Raw genomic sequence first — 19,369 nt, 5'->3', positions numbered from 1 at the left:
ATAAACTCAGTAATGTAATATATAACATAAACTCAGTAATGTAGTATATAACATAAACTCAGTAATGTAATATATAACATAAACTCAGTAATGCAATATATAACATAAACTCAGTAATGTAATATATATATATATTTAGTAATATGAAATTGATAGCATAATACTTATTATTACATTTAAGTACATTACTTTAGTATTCTCAATTAAATTGAATTTCAATGGAAATCATACCTCAAAGCAGCAAAGCAAAGGGCTCAATGTAGCGGAAGTGTGTGGCTGGAAGAGAACTGAGGGGCTGCCCTCCTAATCATGGCCGCATGAAAGGTATTACAGTCAGTCCTCGTATAACACGTGTTTACACTACATGAATTTGATCATACACGATTTATAAATAGGGGAACGATATCGCATATAACATGAACCGAATTCGCTTATGCACGATTCACGTTTGTGTTTACAAGAAATGGCAATCGAACGCAGAATCACCCCAACTTGAATGCAACATGATAGCAATGAAGAGAAGATTCTGAAAATGTATTTTTATTTTTTATATCAGTGAAGCGGATACACATTTCACCATAATAATGTAAAAACCCACACAATTGTAGCTATCAGTATTATCGCAAATGCAATTAGATCCAGTTTGCTACCAGTTTATAATAGATTCCACTAGCAGAAACACAACTGGAAATTGTTTTTATTGTTTTATGGTAGTAACCCCCAGAAATGTGCTTTAGTAAAATGTGGGCTTGTGAGGTGTTAATAGTGTGTCTCTGCCTTTATGGCAGAGACACACTATTAACACCTCACAAGCCATCACATGTGCTACAGGCCTAAATGAGGCAACAACAAGAATTAGAAAGAATGCAGAGAAACTAAAACTCAGTAAAATACTTAAAAGGTGTGAAAAGGAAGCATCCTAGAGAAGACACTACAGGTTCAGAGAGAGAAAGGAAAGCAATATCGATAGATAGAGGCGGACTGGGTCAAAAATTCTTACCAGGGAAAATGTGTAGCGGCCTCATACTAGCGTTTATGGCCAAAATCACACTTCTGGCCTCCAGCCCACCAGGGTTTCCCTGGTAAGGCTTATGGTCAGTCCTCTTCTGTTATAGAAAAAATATGAAATTGTGAAACACTTTGAGCGAAATGAAAGAACATGTGATATTGCACGTGCTACAGGCCTAAATTGAGGCACACCAAGAATTAGAAAGAATGCAGAGAAACTAAAACTTAGTAAAATCCTTAAAAGGTGTGAAAAGGAAGCATCCTAGTGAAGACACTACAGGTTCAGAGAGAGAAAGGAAAGCAATATCGATAGATAGAGGTGGACCTTCAATATCACAGCTGCACATACACTGGTTTTATTACATTTCTACTTTCTCGTTCACCATGGCACACCACAGTGACTCTCAGCTTATGAATATTTTTAAGCTGAGCGGTAACCCCGGCTGCAGGCACCATTCAGTTCTTGATGGTCATACGACTGTATTGCCTATCTAGTTATGTTATCTGTCCTAGTCAGTGTGAAAGACATGTACTGTGATGGGGGGAGTATCAGACTGTCCTAGTTCCCATTCAGTCACTCTGGTTATTTTCTTGCTCCCAGAGTCCTCCAACCACAGGCAGGGAGAGCCCAAGAGCAGCAGGTCATATTTGGTTCTCCGATCCAATAATATATCACATTTTGGAGGTCCTATCCAGTTAATCCTGTCATTCTCTGGGTGTGGGGAGAGACATGGCCCTATAAGTATATGGGCTATTGTTTGGTATTGGAACAGGTGTAGTGCCTGTGTCTGCAGATTTCGTCCAATCTCAAACACTTTTTGAACATAGTGGTGAAGGCCTTATACAGTCTCTCCTCCAATATGAATAGGTGTTCTTGGCCCCTAGGAATTGATTTCGTTTTATTTCGTATATTGTGCTGTCATTCAAAAAGCCCCCAGTTCCCACTTTTGTCGCAAGTAGTAGTAGTAGTAGTAATAGTGTGATGCAAGAAAGCAAGTGTATGAGCTTATGCAGCATCAGCCAAAAAAAAAAAAAAAAAATCACACCATTCCCTCCAAATGCCTGTCCAGTTCCTCCTTAAATTTATTCAACCTATCAACTTCCACAACTTCAGATGGAAGTTTGTTCCAGCAATTAACCACCCGCTGGCTAAAGGCAAATTTCTGCACATCTATTCTACATCTGTCTTTTCTTAATTTGAATTTATGCCCCCTTAGGTTCGTAATCTGAACAAGTGGAAGGATCCCATCAGAATTCAGCGTGCTCAACCCATTCAAGGCCTTATATACCTCAATCAGATCACCGCGCAGGTGCCTAGTCTCCAGTCACTGCAATTTGCAGAACCTAAGCCTCTCTTCGTAAGAGGATCCCTTCATTCTCCTCACCAATCTTGTTGCCCTTCTCTGTACACGCTCAAGTAAATCTACATCCTTCCTAAAATGAGGCCTCCAGACCTGTACGCAGTACTCAAGGCGTGGCCTGACCATTTCCTTATACAGAGGGACAATCACCTCCTTCTCCCTGCTAGCAAAATTCCTATATATCATTGACAAAACTCCATGACTTGCCCTGGCAGCCTGTCTGCATTGCTCAGAAAACTTCATATCTGACTGCACAATTACTCTCAGGTCTTTTTCATTTTCTACCACCTTAAGTGTAGTACCACACAGTTGGTACGTTTCTCTGGGGTTACTTCTACCCATATGCAGTACTTTGCATTTGTCAAGGTTAAACTTCAGTTGCCACTTCTTAGCCCATCTGCCCAAATTATCTAGATCCTGTTGCAGTAGCACACTGCCATTACTGTCATTAACAACCCTGCCAACCTCAGTATCATCTGCAAACTTCGACATTAAGCCTGATATGCCTTCATCAATATCATTGATAAATATACAAAACAACAGTGGACCTAACACCGAACCCTGTGGGACTCCACTAATAACATTAGTCCAAGAAGAGCAGCACCCATTGATTACACCCTCTGTCTTCTCCCACTTAACCATCCTTTAATCCATTGTAGCAACTTACGCTTAATACCATTCTGCTCCAATTTGTACAATAGGCTTCCATGTGCAACAGTGTCAAAAGCTTTCCTGAAATCCAAATATATGATATCAAAATTATTTTTTGCATCCAGTTCCTTTGTAACCACATCATAATATCCTATCAAATTTGTCAGACAAGACTTTCCCTTAATAAACCCATGCTGTGTCTGAATTATTGCCGTAGTCTTGTCTAGATGATCCTGCAATGCATCTTTAACAGTTGGGGTTATCTGTCACTCCAAAGGATGCCAATTTGGCATCGAGAGAGACCTAGACCAGTCAATAGATAAGTTATATAAAGTCCCAGGGCATACCACTTAGGTGGCTTAGGACTAAACATTGCCACTGTTCCCTCCAGTCTTCAGTCTCCACTCCCCACTCCAAACTAAACTGGCCATGCATACCCCAAAAACGATGCTGTCAATTTACTAAAGTCCAAATCTAACCTAATCATCTAATAGATTAACTTCTATTCTCTTAAATCTCATTTGGCTTATTCTAAATTCTAGCGTTTACTGCTTTTTTTTTTTTTTTTTAAATGCATATAGCCCCTGGTGCCATCAGCAATGAATATGGTGAGCACTTCCATCAAGACATAGCAGCGATGGAACAAAGATACAAAAGCAAATGAAGTGCCACCATGTTAGCCGATTGTTGGATGGTGAAAAGGGATGCACCTGAAGCACACTTATGCCAAAATCTGTAAATTAAACTTACTTTCATGCCTCTAACAAAATGTGACTCAGAATTTGTTGTTCTGTAGTGAGCAGAGACATAGCTACCATATAGCGGAAGTAGGCAAAGTCTAGGGGCCTACTTCATCAGGGCCCATAAACAGATGCAAGTAGGGGCCCCCCACTATGCTAGGGACTATAGGCAGACGCAACATGTAATGAAAATATTTTTCTCACTGGAGTCTTCAACAATCTGTTACATCTAGAATAAGGAATTCTTATATCTTATCGGTAAAACATAACAAACCCTGTGGCGGAAGTCTTTATTTTGCTTTTACAAATGGAACTTTGTATAGTGATCAGACACCCGTTCGGTTACTCTGTGTGTGTATGTGCGCTTCATATCGTATGGGGGTTTGGGATTCCCGAACTTGACAGGAGGATGGGGGGGGGGATAGGCCCCACGTATACAATTTAGCCATATACAGTGCTCAAAAGTTTTTAGTTGATTAATTTCAATTGAAGTTTGTTCAAGTTCAAGTCATTATCAAAACAGCAATTGACATACAAAAATGTATTTGTTTATTTTTATTATTATTTATTTATTTATTTTTTTTTTGTTAGTTGCTGGTGCATCGGCTTCTGTGGCCATAATGCACCTCCCAAAGTTTTTGCATTTACTCTGATCCAATCCCGAGGCGAGATTCGAACCCATGACCTTTGGGTTGCCAGGCAGGCACTTTACCCACCCAACTAGCCCGGTCGGCTTGCCATTTGTATTTAAAATATAAAGCTTAAAATTAAATTAATAAAAATTTTAGTTAAAAATGGATGAAAAGAAAAAGAGAAAGAGTGGAGCCCAAAAAAGAACAATGAAGAAAGCAAAAAACAAGCAGTCAATAAATTATCTAAATTAGATCATTTCTTTACAAAACACAGTGATAAATTATGTCCAGAAGAAGGTAAAGAAAAGACCAGTATTGAATCGGAAAATGTTGAAAAGAATGCTGCTGGTGTAAATATATCAGCGGATCATTTACATCGAGCAGGGTCATCGGAAATTAGTGTTGAACTCATTGCACTGTTTATTCCCTCAAATGATCTTAGAGATTATGTGGACATCAATCTGATGAAACAAAAAGAAACATCAATTTGTCACCTCAGCAACCTAAAGGACCATTTCCAAGAGATCCTGAACAACAAAATAGATGTTTTAGTGACGTGTACTACTATTCTACTTCAATGCATTGTCCAGTTCCTCGTTTGTGATACTCACGAATTTTAGATGCTGCATATTGTCAACCATGTTGGCTGTTTTCAAATATTAAAAGTCTGTGGCGTTCTGGACTATGAGATTCGAAAAATCTATCTTTTCGGATAAAAGCTCAGTGTTTCTCATCATATCGAGACATGAGCTATACATGAAATGTGGCAAAAGAATGCAACGATTGATAAACATCTTGAGGAACAAGTAAGATACAAATCCTCATTTTGGAAAATTGTAACAGAATGGTTATTCCCCGAATGGTTATGTTGGCTAAAAATTCTTTAGAATTTTACGGTCATCGGTAAGGATTTTTGGAAGATTACAACAGCAAATCTTTATCACAAGTCCATTTACTTTCCTACTATGATAATGTAATGAAACAAATTATTAATAAGCCATCTGGTTCAGTAACTTATTTAAGCCCCACTATCCAAAATGAGTTAATAGAATGTTTAGGTACCAAATTCACAAAAGAATTAACACTCAAAATTAATTCAGCACCATTCTCTAATTTTAGATACTACTGAAGATCTCACAAAAAAAGATCAATTAAGTGTTATTGTATGACATGTTCACACAATTTGCGATGAAAATTAAAAATCCAAAGATTTTGAAATTTGTGAAAAGTTTTTAGGATTCTACGACATGAATGATCATTCGGCAGAAATGATGACGGATAATATAATGAAATATTACACAAACTAAATATTCCCATTGAAAAATGTTATGGTCAGGATATGATGGGAGCCAATGCCATGAGTGCGGTTTATAATGGTGTGCAGTCACACATTAAAAGAATCCAGTCAAATCCAATCTTGGGGGAACTCCCCCCCCCTAAATTAATAAATTTCATTTTGTGAAATTTATAACAGTTAGATCCTTATCCCCCCATGACCAGATTGTGAATATGCCAACATGGAGAACATCCTCTTAGTTTCTTAGTGACAATATGAGTGAATTTTCAATCAGTGACTTTACTTAGTGACAATATTTTCATAGTAGTTTTAGCAAAAGAGGAACCTTTCACAGTTTTTCACAACTTGGATATTAAATCCTTGATTGAAAGAAAAATAAATGAATCCTTTCTGCTCCTAGATTTCAGGGTTTGCATTAACAATGCAAAAACTCAATTCTTCTTTTAGAACACATTATCTAATTTAAATTACCACTGTAATAACCTGCTTTTAACCATATAATTAAAAGCATGCTCAAGTTTTGAAGAGCTTGCACATCTGATAACCTCAAATAGGAGTTGAATAGCATTAGAAATGTACTGATTTCTGACCAATACCCTATGCAGGTATTTAAGAGAACTATTAATAGAGAAAAAAATTGATATCTTTTATATCCCCCCCCCACCAGTGTACTTGATTTTTGGCCCGGTCCTGATATTATTCTTTTGTCCTGGAATGGATGGGGATCATCTATAGATTAGCCAAGAATATCACTGGAGAATGCGCCAGATGAGCAATAACATTAAATTTTCATCCTTCCCCCTCCATCATCTATCCATCCCTCCCCTTTCATCCTTCCCCCTCTTCACCCTTACTCTAGTTTCTTTTCCTCCCAGGGAGGAGGAGGAGGGCAAGCATATAGTAGGGGAGGCCTTTCCTTCCTGCAGCTAGGGATGAATACCTGTATATGGAAGTGCAATTGATCACTGCTTCCAGGTAGCCAAAAGGCCAATACACAACCTTACTCTACAACACACAAGCTCACAGACAAAATTTTTCTGTCCTATCACTTTCTTCCGTGTGACATGAAAATCTCCTGTCTGGGCTTAAAACTTTTTTTCTGTTTATCTGCTTCCTTTTCCCTTATCCTAGTTCAACCGGTTGAATTTTTTTTTTTTTTTTTTTTAAATTACACCACACACAGAGGCCTTAACTTGACAGAGTGTAAAAACTGAACAGAGCAATGAGGTGGAGATTAACTTCTATTCTAGGAGCTGCCCATACAAAAACACAAATGCAATTTGCCCGTATAGGGGCCACATTAAAAAAAAAATTCAAAGTTAGATTTCTTTCGCTGAGATTTCTTTCTCAAATCACACTGAGTGATTTGAGAAAAATTAGTGTTCCCTTTTCCATATCTTATTACATGTAAAAGAAAAAATTGAAAATATTCAGAAATTTTATTAAGTACATACACAATTACATTTACTGAACTAAACTAATTAATTAATGAGAAAATTTTTTTGATAAAATAACAAAATTTAAAATGCTGTTTTAATTCACTTTCTGCATGGGCCGTAGGTTGGACACCACTGTGAATCAACTGTAAGCGCTCTGTTTGGGAATTTGCAGAGAGTGGTGTTCTTTCACCCCATCAAATAATCATTTGTTGTTTTGCGGAAGTGCGTGTTTTTTTCTCATATCCACATTTTTCTGTAAATTTTCCCTCTCTCTGTTTACATGGACACAGTACCTGAATATCTGAATGACACTGACATTTTGGGCAGTTTCAAAAAAAAAAAAAAAAATTCAAATTTAACAACTAGTTCAAAGAACTAGTGACAATGTCAATGACAACAGAAGAAAAATGAGAACAACGAAAGTATTAAATCTTCTAAACATGAAACGTTGGCATTTGGTGAAAATGAAGTCAGAAAATTATCAATTAGGTTACAGTTCTTCTTCTTCTTCTTTGGTCCTTAGCTGGCAGCTGGGGGAGGCGGTTGGCCACGCAACCAGTATGCTGCTGTAGGTGCCGCAGGGTTTCGGACTTGCTCTGTGATGTTCTTCCATACCATAGATTTCGGTGATACCTAATTGATAAGATGGTTTCAGAAGAATTGAAGCATTTGAAGAGAGCTCTCAGCATGATACCAATTTCTACGAGAGAATATGAATGAGGAGTTTCACAAATGAATCTGATCGTCAACCCAACCAGAGCTTCGTTGATGACAAAATCGATTTCTTCACTCCTGTTTCTTAAAATTGTAGACATGCTTCGATCCAACAAATATGTCAATTCATGGCTGCTTCGAAAACTTATTCAGCAACAGACACAGACAAGAAAAGAAGTTGGCATAGTGTGTCGGATGAGAACTTAATAAAAATTTGGAATATTCTACAAAAACTTCATTATGAAATTATTTTTACTTTTTACTTTTATTTTACTCACATTTTGCTTTTTTTTTACACACTTTACTTATTTTATTATATACTTAAATAATAAATTTATGCTTAATAAACTGTGTTACTTTATTTAATTTGTTCTTCTTATTCCAAAAACATTACTATTAAAGTAACAATATCAGGGAAAAAAAAATTAGAATGTTTTACATATCCTTTTAATTTTCAATTTTTCCTAATAGTAAAGAATGAGTACCGGCACCTATTTTTTTTACAAAATAAAGCACTGATTATAGTTATTTATTATTGTTTTAGTATTTGTGTTAAAAACATTTCAGGTGTATGTCAGAAGAGCTTACATTTCTTATGAGCTTACCTGTCTTCAACACATGACTTTATCATCTGGTATTTGTGCTGCTCAGTTCCAGTTCTTGCTGCCATCTTCTCACCCAAATCGGTAATAGTTTTAAGCATTTTTTTACTCTTTCAAATTAAGGGGTATTGATACCCAGTTTATAAGAAATGTTTTTGCAATTTTTTTATATTTCATTAGAAATATAAAAAACTAATTAAAATTTTCTTCATGAGTCCTTTCTTTTCATTTTTGTTTTATGTTTATGTAATACTTAACTTATGTGTAATATTACTATAATATTATATTTGATTCACATATTAATAAACATGTAATACAGTAAAACCTCCCACTAGTGGATAATTCACATTTTTTATATAGTTGCAGAATGCATGCTTTTTAATGCTGCCGTCATTAATGCAGAGACAAAACTATAAATTTTGCTCTCACTGTGCAAGATTTCTAAGTGGCTCAAATTTCAACTTTTGCAATTATGTCAAACCTGCTGTCTGAGTTCTTCAGTGATGGTCTTGGCAATGTAGTAGTTTGCCACTGAATTTATGGATATTATCAATAATGGAAGTCAGATGCTGCAAAGTTGTACGTTAGCATTTGGTGTGATAAACAGGAAAGATATTGTCTTGGAATCTGAGGTGTGCACCCAGCCAAAATTATTCAGAAATACCGATCCTTCCCATTGTTATTTTCCTTCCTTATTTTTTAGGGCACATGATTTAGTTGTATTTTAGTTCCCTCTCTGTTGTAGCCTAAAATGAGTGAAAATTTCATTGTCTGAACCATTAATTAACCTGGCAGTGGTCATACCTTAATCATAACAGACTTAGTCTCATGGCACTTCACTGGTGCCCAAATTTCTTTTTTTATTTCTGATGTATATATATATATATATATATTTATTTATTTATTTATTTATTCTGCTTGCTTTGCCTTTTGTTAATGGAGTGCTTTAATACATGACTCTTTTAAAATTTAAAAACTTCATTTTTTTTTTTTTTTTTTTTACATGCCATTTTCAGTGAAAAAAAATTTTGTTTTTTAAAACTTTTTTTTAACAAAAAGAAAAAAGAAGTTAAAAACAAGAAAGTATTAGCCCCTTCCATTTCCCAGTTTATTAAGTCATTAAAGATACATCATAGTATCCAATCAAATTGGTCAGGCAAGACTTCCCCTTAACAAAACCATGCTGTGTCCGAACTATAACTGAATCTTGTCTAAATGATCCTGCAGTGCTTCTTTAACTAGTACCTCCATTAATTTTCCTGGAACAGAAGTTAAACTCACAGGTCTATAATTGCTTGTGTCAGCCTTTGATCCTCCTTTGTGAATTGGGGTCACATTTGCACATCTCCAGTCTATGGGTACCTCCCCTGTGTCCAAAGAAGCTCTCATAATTATGGCTAAGGGTTTGCTTACTTCCTCTGCTGCCACCTTTAATATAACTGGATAGATCCCATCCACCCCAGGTGCCTTTCTTGTGTTTATCTTCAACAATTTCTCCTCCACTTTACTCTCAATTATTATAAGATCATCTAGCTCACTGCCAGTGTTTACTTCATCTATGGCATCCCCATTGCTGAATAATTCCTCATGTGTGAATGTAGATGCAAAATATTGATTTAGTTTGTTAGTTACCTAAGCAGGATCATGAACAGCTGAACCATCGATATCAAGTGAACCAATCTGATTCACCCCTTCCTTCTAGAGTTTATATAAGTAAAGAACTCCTTGCTGTTTTTGTTTGCATCCCTTGCCAAAGATTTCTCGTAATCTGCCTTCGCCTGCATAACCAACCGCCTTTGTAACTTGGTTAGAGATCAACTTATATCTATCATAGGCTTCTGTGTCACATGTTAATTTATATGTATCCCATGCATTTTTCTTCTCTGCCATATGCCTCATTAGTTCATCTGACAACCATTTAGGCCTGAACCTTGAACAATATTTCTTAGTTTGTTATGTAAAGCCTAGTAGTTTCCAAGATAAGTTCTTTGAATGCTTCCCATTTTGAGTTTGATGTTAGTAACATAATCATCTGCTAGAGTTGAATACACCTCTGGCTTTCCCCTCGGTAAATAACTTCTCATGTGTGAATGTCGATGCAAAATATTCATTTAGTTTGTTAGCTACCTGAGCAGGATCATCAACAGTTGACCCATCGATATCAAGTGGACCAATCTGATTCATCCCCTTCCTTCTAGAGTTTACATAAGTAAAGAACTCTTTGCTGGTTTTTTTTGCATCGCTTTCCAAAGATTTCTCGTAATCTGGCTTCGCCTGCCTAACTTCCTTTGTAACTTGGTTACAGATCAACTTGTATCTATCATAGGCTTCTGTGTCATGTGTTAATTTGTATGTAAATCCTAGTAGCTTCCAAGATAAGTTCTTTGACTGCTTCCCATTTTGCATTTGCTGTTGGTAACATCATCAGTTGGTCCCACTGTATAGAATTTAAATACTGTCTCAGTCCATCGTAGTCGCCTTTACGAAAGCAATAACCCTTCCCTTTACCCCTAATCGTAGTTAGCTCTTTGAGTAAATCCCACTTCAGCACACTGTGATCAATGCCACCTAGTGGTTCATTTACATGCAGATTCTTAATGCATGAAGAATCACTGCTGATAATCAAATCAAGAATATTACTCCCTCTAGTTGCCTCCTGAACATGCTGATGTAGAAAACAATTATCCAATAAATCCACAAAAGCCTTGCTAGTGTGTGAGTGACCAGCCCCCAAATTCCAGTCAATATCTGGGAAATTAAAATCTCCCATTATAAGACTCTGATTTACTGGCCCACTCTATTTCCCTGTACAGTTTCTTATTATACTCATCAGAGTCATTAGGTCTATAGCACACTCCTACTCTCAATTTTGATCTCCCAATGCTTATGTCACACCAAACTGACTCGACACTGCACTGTCCAGTGATGTCCACTGGCTTGACTTCCTTGGATTTTATGTATTTCTTAACTAATAGCATAACCCCTCCTCCCTTCCTATCCAGTCTATCCTTTCTGTAGACGTTGTACTCCCCAAATTCCAGTTCTGCATTCCTTATATCTGTGTGACACCGCGTCTCTGATATCCCAACAATATCTGCCTTTGATGTTTTGAGCAATACCTCAAATTCATCAGATTTATTTACTAAACTCCTAGCATTGGTGTACACACACAAGTATACATGCACCTATTTCTATTCTTAGCTAACCTAACACAACCCATGTGTTTACTTGTACTGCAATGACTCCCAGCAGTCTCTGAAATATCCTGCATCTAGTTTTTCAGGCTTCTGCTCATTCCAATCGAAGCAGTGCAAGAATCTCTTTCACCTCTGCCAGTGGCTACTGTTAATCTATTTGTCTTTGTCTCCCCCCAAGCTAGCAGTTTTCCGACCCACCTAACTCTGCCTCGATAGCATCAGCAAATATTCTTGCACCCTTTCTATTTAAGTGTATCCCATCCCTGTAGAAGCAATCTCTCCTGTTAACAAGTACAGTCCAGGCTGAAAGCCGACCGGGCAAAGTACCTGCCCGGCAACCCAAAGGTCGCGGGTTCGATTCCCGCCTCGGGCTTGGATCAAAGTACTGCAAAAACTTTGGGAGGTGCAATATGGTCACAGAAGCCGATGCGCCAACAACTACCAAAATCAAAAAAAAAAAAAAAAAAAAAAACCAGGCTGAAAAAAATTCTACCCCTTGAGCCTTGCACAATCTTTTCAGGGCCGAATTGATCGACAAGGCTCTCATCATATACTTCCTCCTATCGTGTCTGGGCAGAATTGCAGACACTTTCAAATTCAACCCTGTTTCACAGCTTTCTTTCAACAGTGACCTGTACTTGTTAAGCAATTCTGCCGGTCTCTTACTCTTGATATCATAATTCACTTGAATTTAATTTTGATTTCTTGAAGCAGTTCGATATGGTTGTCGAAGTAAAGTTGTTCCATGCTTCATTCAATAAATTTATAGCATCCAATATCAATATAGACTCGGTAACTTTCTATTCTCTTTGACTGATTAGATGTAGATCTAGAAATCTTTTATAAAATCCTTTCAAACTTTTGATTACTCCATTGGTTGTAAAATTGATCTCGCATTGAGAAGCAGAAACACTACCTGAATGTTGGAGAAATTTTTAATCTGGGGATGTGCACGACAGTTATTAACTAACAATAAAATATTTTTCTTCTTTTGAATAGCTCCTTATTCCAATCATTTACTTATTCTCGAAAAATATCCGAAGTCATCAAAGCTTTCTTGTTTGCAGTGTAATCCACAGGTAGTTTCCCTACATTTTTGAAACACCGAGGTTTTAATGATTTTCTGATAACAGTTTTTTTTTTTTTTCATCAGTTCCTGTCATATTTGTGCAAATGACCACCAAAAAGCGAGCCTTTGATTTTTTTCCACCAACGTATTTTTTTCCCCTTTGAATTTAAATGTATCATTGGGTGTCAGATTATAAAAAATTCCTGTTTCATCGGCATTGTAGTAGTAATAGAGGCATATGATACAAGAAAGCAAGTGTATGAACTTATGTAGCATAGCCAAAAAAAAAAAAAAAATCACACATCCATTCCCTCTAAACGTTTGTCTAGTTCCTTTTTGAATTTATTTAAGCTATCAACTTCCACAGTGACAGATGGAAATTTGTTCCAGCAATTAATCACCCGCTGGCTAAAGGCAAATTTCCGCTCATCTATTCTATAACTGTCTTTCCTCAATTTGAATTTATGCCCCCTCAGGTTTGTAATGTGAGCAAGCGTAATCTCATTAGAATTCAGTGTGCTCAACCCATTCAAGGCCTTATACTCCTTAATCAGATCACTTCGCTGGTGCCTAGTCTCCAGCCACTGAAATTTGCAGAACTTATGCCTTTCTTGGTAAGAGGACCCCTTCGTTCCCCTCACCAATCCTGTTGCCCTTCTCTGTACATGCTGAAGCAACTCTACATCCTTCCTAAACTGAGGCCTCCAGAACTGTATACAGTATTCAAGACCTGACCATTGCCTTATACAAAGGGATAATCACCTCATTTTCCCTGCTAGCAAAATTCCTGTATGTCATTGACAATACCCTATGAACTACTCTGGCAGCCTGTCTGCATTGCTCAGAAAATTTCATAACTGACTGCACAATTACTCCCTGGTCTTTTTAATTTTCTACTACCCTAAGTGTAGTAAAACACAGTTGGAACATTCCTCTGTGGTTACTTCTACCCATATGCAGTACTTTGCATTTGTCAATGATAATCTTCAATTGCCACTTCTCATTCAATCTGCCCAAATTTTCTAGATCCTGTTGCAGTAGCACAATTGTTGTAGATGTCTTCGTCATTGAAATCTTTTCTGATTTCTGCCCAAACACAGTCAATCCATTCATTTGTCATTATTGAATCTGCAGGTCGAGATTTTTCACTAAATTTTGGATAAACGATGTTATGTCGGTTTTTAAATTGATCCAGCCAACCATTGTTACGTACAAAATCATCACATCCAATTGTTTAGCAAAATTTTCCACTTGAGCCTTCAAGATCAGACCATCTATTGAAAATCCAGCACTTCTTGGTGTGGCGAACCATTGAGCAATTCTTCATCATTTATAACGTCGCAGTTTCTATATTTTTTTTGGTTATGTTCTTTTCCAGTGCCAATATGTAAAAGTTTTTATTTTTCCACGATGTCGATACACCTGAAGAGCACAAAGAAAACTTTTTACACACTTCAACATTTTGTACCACTTTCTAATTCATGAATAATTTTGCTTTTTTCCGAATCGAGAGACATTATCTTTTGTTAGTAGACATGTTTCCGAAAGAAGAGTTTGTTTCTTACTGATTTTACTTTAAAATAAGAAAGTGATCTGCATACAAAGTTTTTTTTGTTATTTTTTATGAAAACCTTGAACACGAGAGGAATTAGAACCTATAGTACTTAGTACCGTGCTTGGATTGGAGGTTGAGAAGATAAAAGAAGATATTTGTTTACATTGGACTTGAACTTCTCTAGACTGTACTTTTCATGAAATTTGTATTAAGGAAGGTTGTTCCAGAAAACGGCAGTTGAATGAATAAACGAGGAAGTTGAAAAGTTGGTTCTGTGAGTTTGAAGTTGGACAGTAAATGGCTGGTGGCAGTACCTGTTCGGACTGTTTTAAAAGAGAGAGCAGGAATTATAGTAGCTAATTCAGACGAACAGTGTCCATGGAAGTATCTGTTAGAGAAGGCATGCAGTAGAAACATAACCTCTGTGAGACAGAGAATGGAGAGTCTCTGTTAGAGAGTCATTAATTAATGTAAGTGCCCTCTTCTGAAAGGAATCTAGAAGCCTGAGAGAGGTTTTGGGGGCACCTCCCCAGATGTGTGAACAATATTCCACTGTAGGACAGAATTGTAATTTGTACAAAGTGAACAGCTGTTTTTGAAGAAAAGTAACACGGAGAACGAAAGAGAAAACCAAGTTTTTTAGATGCAGAGGAAGCAATATTTGTAATTTGCTTGTGCTAAAAGAGATTCTAAGTCAGAGTAATCCCCAAAAGAGATATATCATTTTCCTAGAAATTGGAGTGTCACCAAAGATAAGCATAGGAGCAGAAGAATCCTTTTTGCGAGATATAAGACAAGGCTGAGTTTTAGAAGGATTCAAATCAACTAAGTTGTCTTTGCCCCACTGGAGAATTACCTGGAGATTGGCATTTAAGGAATTGGTAGCAGATATTTGAGAAGTTGAAGCTGATTGAGAAGGGCAAGTTTTCTCAAACTGGAAAGTGGAATGCAATGTGTTATGGATAGGATTTCCAATCAATGGAAGAAGGTCATTAATATACAAGAGGAAAAGAGTGGGGAAAAGAACTGAACCTTGGGGTACACCAGCATTAGTGGAGAAGGTAGAAGACAGAGAGCCATCTACCATTGCCCTCAGTGAGCGATCAGACATAAAGCTGGATAACCAATTACAAACCATAAGATGGAAGCTTGTTTAGAAAACCTTTATGCCAAACACAATCGAAAGCCTCTGAGATGTCAAGAGCAACTGCTTGAGTTTCACCGAACTTTTCTATTGAATTTGTCTATAAATGGGTAACGTAAGCCAGAATATCACCAGTGGATCAACACTGACTGAATCCATACTGGTGATTGTTGAAGAGACAGAAGGTTTGTAGATAGTTGGCAGTTAATTGATTTCTCCATTACTTTAGAAAGAGTAGAAGTAGTTGCAATGGGATGATAATTGGATGGAAGGTATTTGTCACCCTTTTTAGGAACTGGCTGGATATGAGTAAATTTCCAAGCAAAAGGAAAAACACCTTTGGAATAAGAAAGTGAAAAAAGGCGGCAAAAAACAGGAGTAAGTTCAGGAGCACAGATTTTGAGAACAAGTGGAAGAATACCATCAGGACCTGGAGCTTTCTGAGAATCAAGTTTCATCAAAATCATATTGACATCCTTTTGAGGGAAGACCACATGAGGCATTGGATGGAACATGTTGGGAATGGTGGGAGGTGTTTTACCAAGATCATTAATACATGAGTTGGAAGAAAAATGGAATGCTAGCAGGTCAGCTTTATCCTCGGCTGAAGTGACAACAAAACCATCTGGTTTTGACAGAGGTGGGAGCAGAGATGGGCAAAAGTTGCGCGAATAGCTTTGGCAAGAGACCAGAATGCTTGGCTACCATTAGGGCAAGAAGCAAATTTTCTATTCTTAGCCTGTTTAGAATCTGTTTGGACTGATTAATAACTGCTTTACAATTGTTGCGAGCTTTGGTATTAGGCAGAAAATGAAACTGAAGGAATGGAATGGAATCAAGCCAATTACGATATGCAACATTCTTCTCTTGAACAGCCTTAGCACATTTATTGGAAAACCAAGGTTTAGATCATGGATGAGATTTTAAAGTGGTATGTGGAATAAAGGATTCCATTCCTGCAAGAATAATTTCACTGACACGATCTGAGCAAACATTTGACATCACCAGTTTTGAAATAGTAATTCGACCAAGGAAAAGAATAAAATAAATCTTGCAGTTCATCCCATTTTGCATTCTTGTAATGCCAAACAATACGAGGTTAGGATTAACCATGAGATAACGGCTCCATTGGAGAAGAGACAATTGCCAAATTGTGATCTAAGGTGCCTAAAGGACCACTCACTTTGACCATGTTCTTAGAAGGGTTGCTTGTGAGAAAAAAATCAAGCGTGTTGGCTGTATGGTTAGGATTGTCTGGTATTCTTGTAGGTAAATGAACAATCTGTGCAAGGTCATTAGTAATTGCAAAAGCCTCAGCATCTCGACCAGCTGGGTCGGTGTGACTAGAAAATGGAAGCCAGCTGGAGTTGTGGACATTAAAATCACCAAGGAAAATTATCTCACTGTTAGGAAAGTTGGACTGGAGAAAGTCAAGTTGCAAATAGAGGAAGTCAGTGCTCCAAGTGATTAGTGGAGTTGGGAGAACGGTAGAGACAACAGATGAATTAGAAACAATGAGGTAGAGCGATTTTAAGCCAGAGAAGATCGAAAAGAGGAGACAGGGAATATGAGAATGTAAATATGCATAAGTACCACCTTTGAGGCGAAAGGAATCAATCAGCGAATAATTTGAGCAACTGAGATGAGCAGTGGTTGATTCAACTGATAAGTGAGGTTCTGTCAGAAAAAGTACATGGGGTCTGGCAGACTGTACTTGAAGAAAGGACATCATTGAGATTAGAACTGAGACCACGTATATTTGTGAAATGAACCAGGAAGTGTTTCGCTGTTTTAGGTCTTTTCACAGATAAGCTTACTCTAGTAGTTTGACAATTCATGGTGTTTTCAATATTAAAAAAAGTAGGGGTGGGGGGGCCAGGATGCTATATGAAGTAATGAAATTTTTGGATATGGCATACACATGATAAGAATATATCCAGATCCTTGACATAACGTGGCCTCAACAATGCCCCCCCCCCCGTATACACACTACTTGGACTCCCTCCTGTCACTATCTCTACTCTTGCAGAGTAGAGATAGTGATATCTCTTGCTATCTCTACTCTGGCAGAGTAGAGATAGCAAGATTTTACACTAGGTGATCTGGAAGCCTCCTAGAGAGTTACCAATAGGTTTCGGTTCAGTGTACGAACTAACGGCTGGGCTGTGAACATCTTAGAAGCCCGAAATACATACAAAGTTCTTAAAAGACTTGAAACACATACAAAGTTCTTAGAAGTCGTGAAAGAAATTTATGGTTCAGTGAATACAGGATAATCTGTAAATAGGGTAATGCCACAGTGGAATGCCAATGTACTATTGTATAGCCCCCCGCCTCTGGAAGTTCAAAGTCATAAACCGGCCACTAATCCGATGCAGATGAAGCTAAGTCGCAGTTTTTCATTTTCATCTGTTCCAAGAATTGGGTTTTTTTCGACTACCGAAGCAATGAAGAATGTTTTCATAGTTATCAAAATTTGTTCTATATATCTATATAGTACACTCATTATAACAGTGAGCAATTGTATGGGAATACGTATAAATTTAAATCTAAAGGAATTATAGCATTTTGCTCGTTACAGCTGTGATCTCATTATTTCTGTGCTCGTTATAACCAAGTTCAGCTGTATATACATATTCCTCATCTTCAGCCATTGTCGGGCCACTAAAGGATAAAGCAAATTTCCAGCAACTGCAGTCTTATCCATGATGTGTACAGGATTGCAGTTTATGCAAATATATGTACACACACACACACATACATTTATACGAAATATTTATTTTTATTTCAAACTATAAAGCTGTAACCATAACCTACTAAGGGCCGTAACCATCCCAATATATAGCTGTCATACTAATTCCAATATTAACAAAATAAACAATCAATATTACCATAATGTCGTTACTGAATAAGGCCTACATCGAAAGGCACATCATCATGGGGCTAGCGCCTCTCGATATATGCTATCAATAACAACATGCGCTATCTGTTTCTACTAGTTATATGCCAGCCTCACCATATTCATGTATACTAAATATAGTATACGTAATAGCTTTAAGTTTAAATTTAAGTAGTTAAAAGAGCTAATACAACCAAAATAAATATGTAACACATAATAAAAAATTAGAACAGCAGACTGTCCTGAATTTATCTAAATTAGTTGAATATTATCTAAATTATTTGTTAATTCTGCTTTTTATATGTATAAACACACACACACACATACATTATCTTCATTTATCATTGTTCCTCTGTTCCGTGGGTTGACGTAAGAAGCCTCACTGCCATGTCCTGTCTATGAGCTTCTCTCCTTCATAGATTTCGCTCCAATTTCCTCCTCTCTTAATAACTTTGGTCTTTATCATGTCCTTCCCCCTCATTCTTGGTCTGTCCTCTTGGTCTTTTGTCCTTTAGTTGCAAATTAAACATTCTTCTTGGCATATGACACTCGTTTATCCTCTTGACATGTCTGTACCATCTCCGGTGGGACCTCTCAATCTTACTCCAGAGCCTCTCTAACTCAATTGTCTACCTAATCACATCATTCCTAATTTTGTCGTATGTTGTCTTTTTGGCTATGCTGATTTCTGTCCCCTGCATTCTGCTTTCATCCTTTTTCCTCACCTTCCATGTTTTAGATGCATATGTCACAGTTGTCGTAAAGTAGATCTACTAAATCGTCTTTTTACACTTTAGTGGTATGTTCCTGTTCCAGATCAGATCTCTTGTCTGTGTATAAAATTTCACACCAACTTGAATTCTTCTGCTTATTTCTTCATCAATCTCTTCAGTCTTTGTGATGGTACTTCTTAGATACTTGAAGTTGTTAACCATTTTCAGCCCCTTCTCTTCCATTGCAATGTATCCATCAAGCTCGCCACTCCTCTTTACAACCATTACTTTACTCTTCTCCTGACAGAAAACCAGTTCCAAATTCTTTGGCCATACTGGTCTCTGCAT

The 19,369-nt window shown here is 37.2% G+C and overlaps 1 protein-coding gene across 2 annotated transcripts in view; it reads left to right on the top strand.

Moving 5' to 3' along the window:
• Window positions 1–19,369, top strand: part of ACC (acetyl-CoA carboxylase) — a 1,497,654-nt gene that overhangs the window by 655,098 nt on the left and 823,187 nt on the right. For both annotated transcript variants that reach the window (XM_090383551.1, XM_090383552.1), the window contains one exon: window positions 8,410–8,528. In XM_090383551.1, the coding sequence (XP_090239677.1) occupies window positions 8,410–8,528 (119 nt within the window). The remainder of the gene's footprint in view (window positions 1–8,409; window positions 8,529–19,369) is intronic.

Source organism: Mastigoproctus giganteus, chromosome 10 (genome assembly GCF_048544385.1).
Source record: "Mastigoproctus giganteus isolate SK-2022 chromosome 10, ASM4854438v1, whole genome shotgun sequence".
Taxonomy (NCBI): domain Eukaryota; kingdom Metazoa; phylum Arthropoda; class Arachnida; order Uropygi; family Thelyphonidae; genus Mastigoproctus; species Mastigoproctus giganteus.
This window is presented reverse-complemented; position numbering and strand designations above follow the sequence as displayed.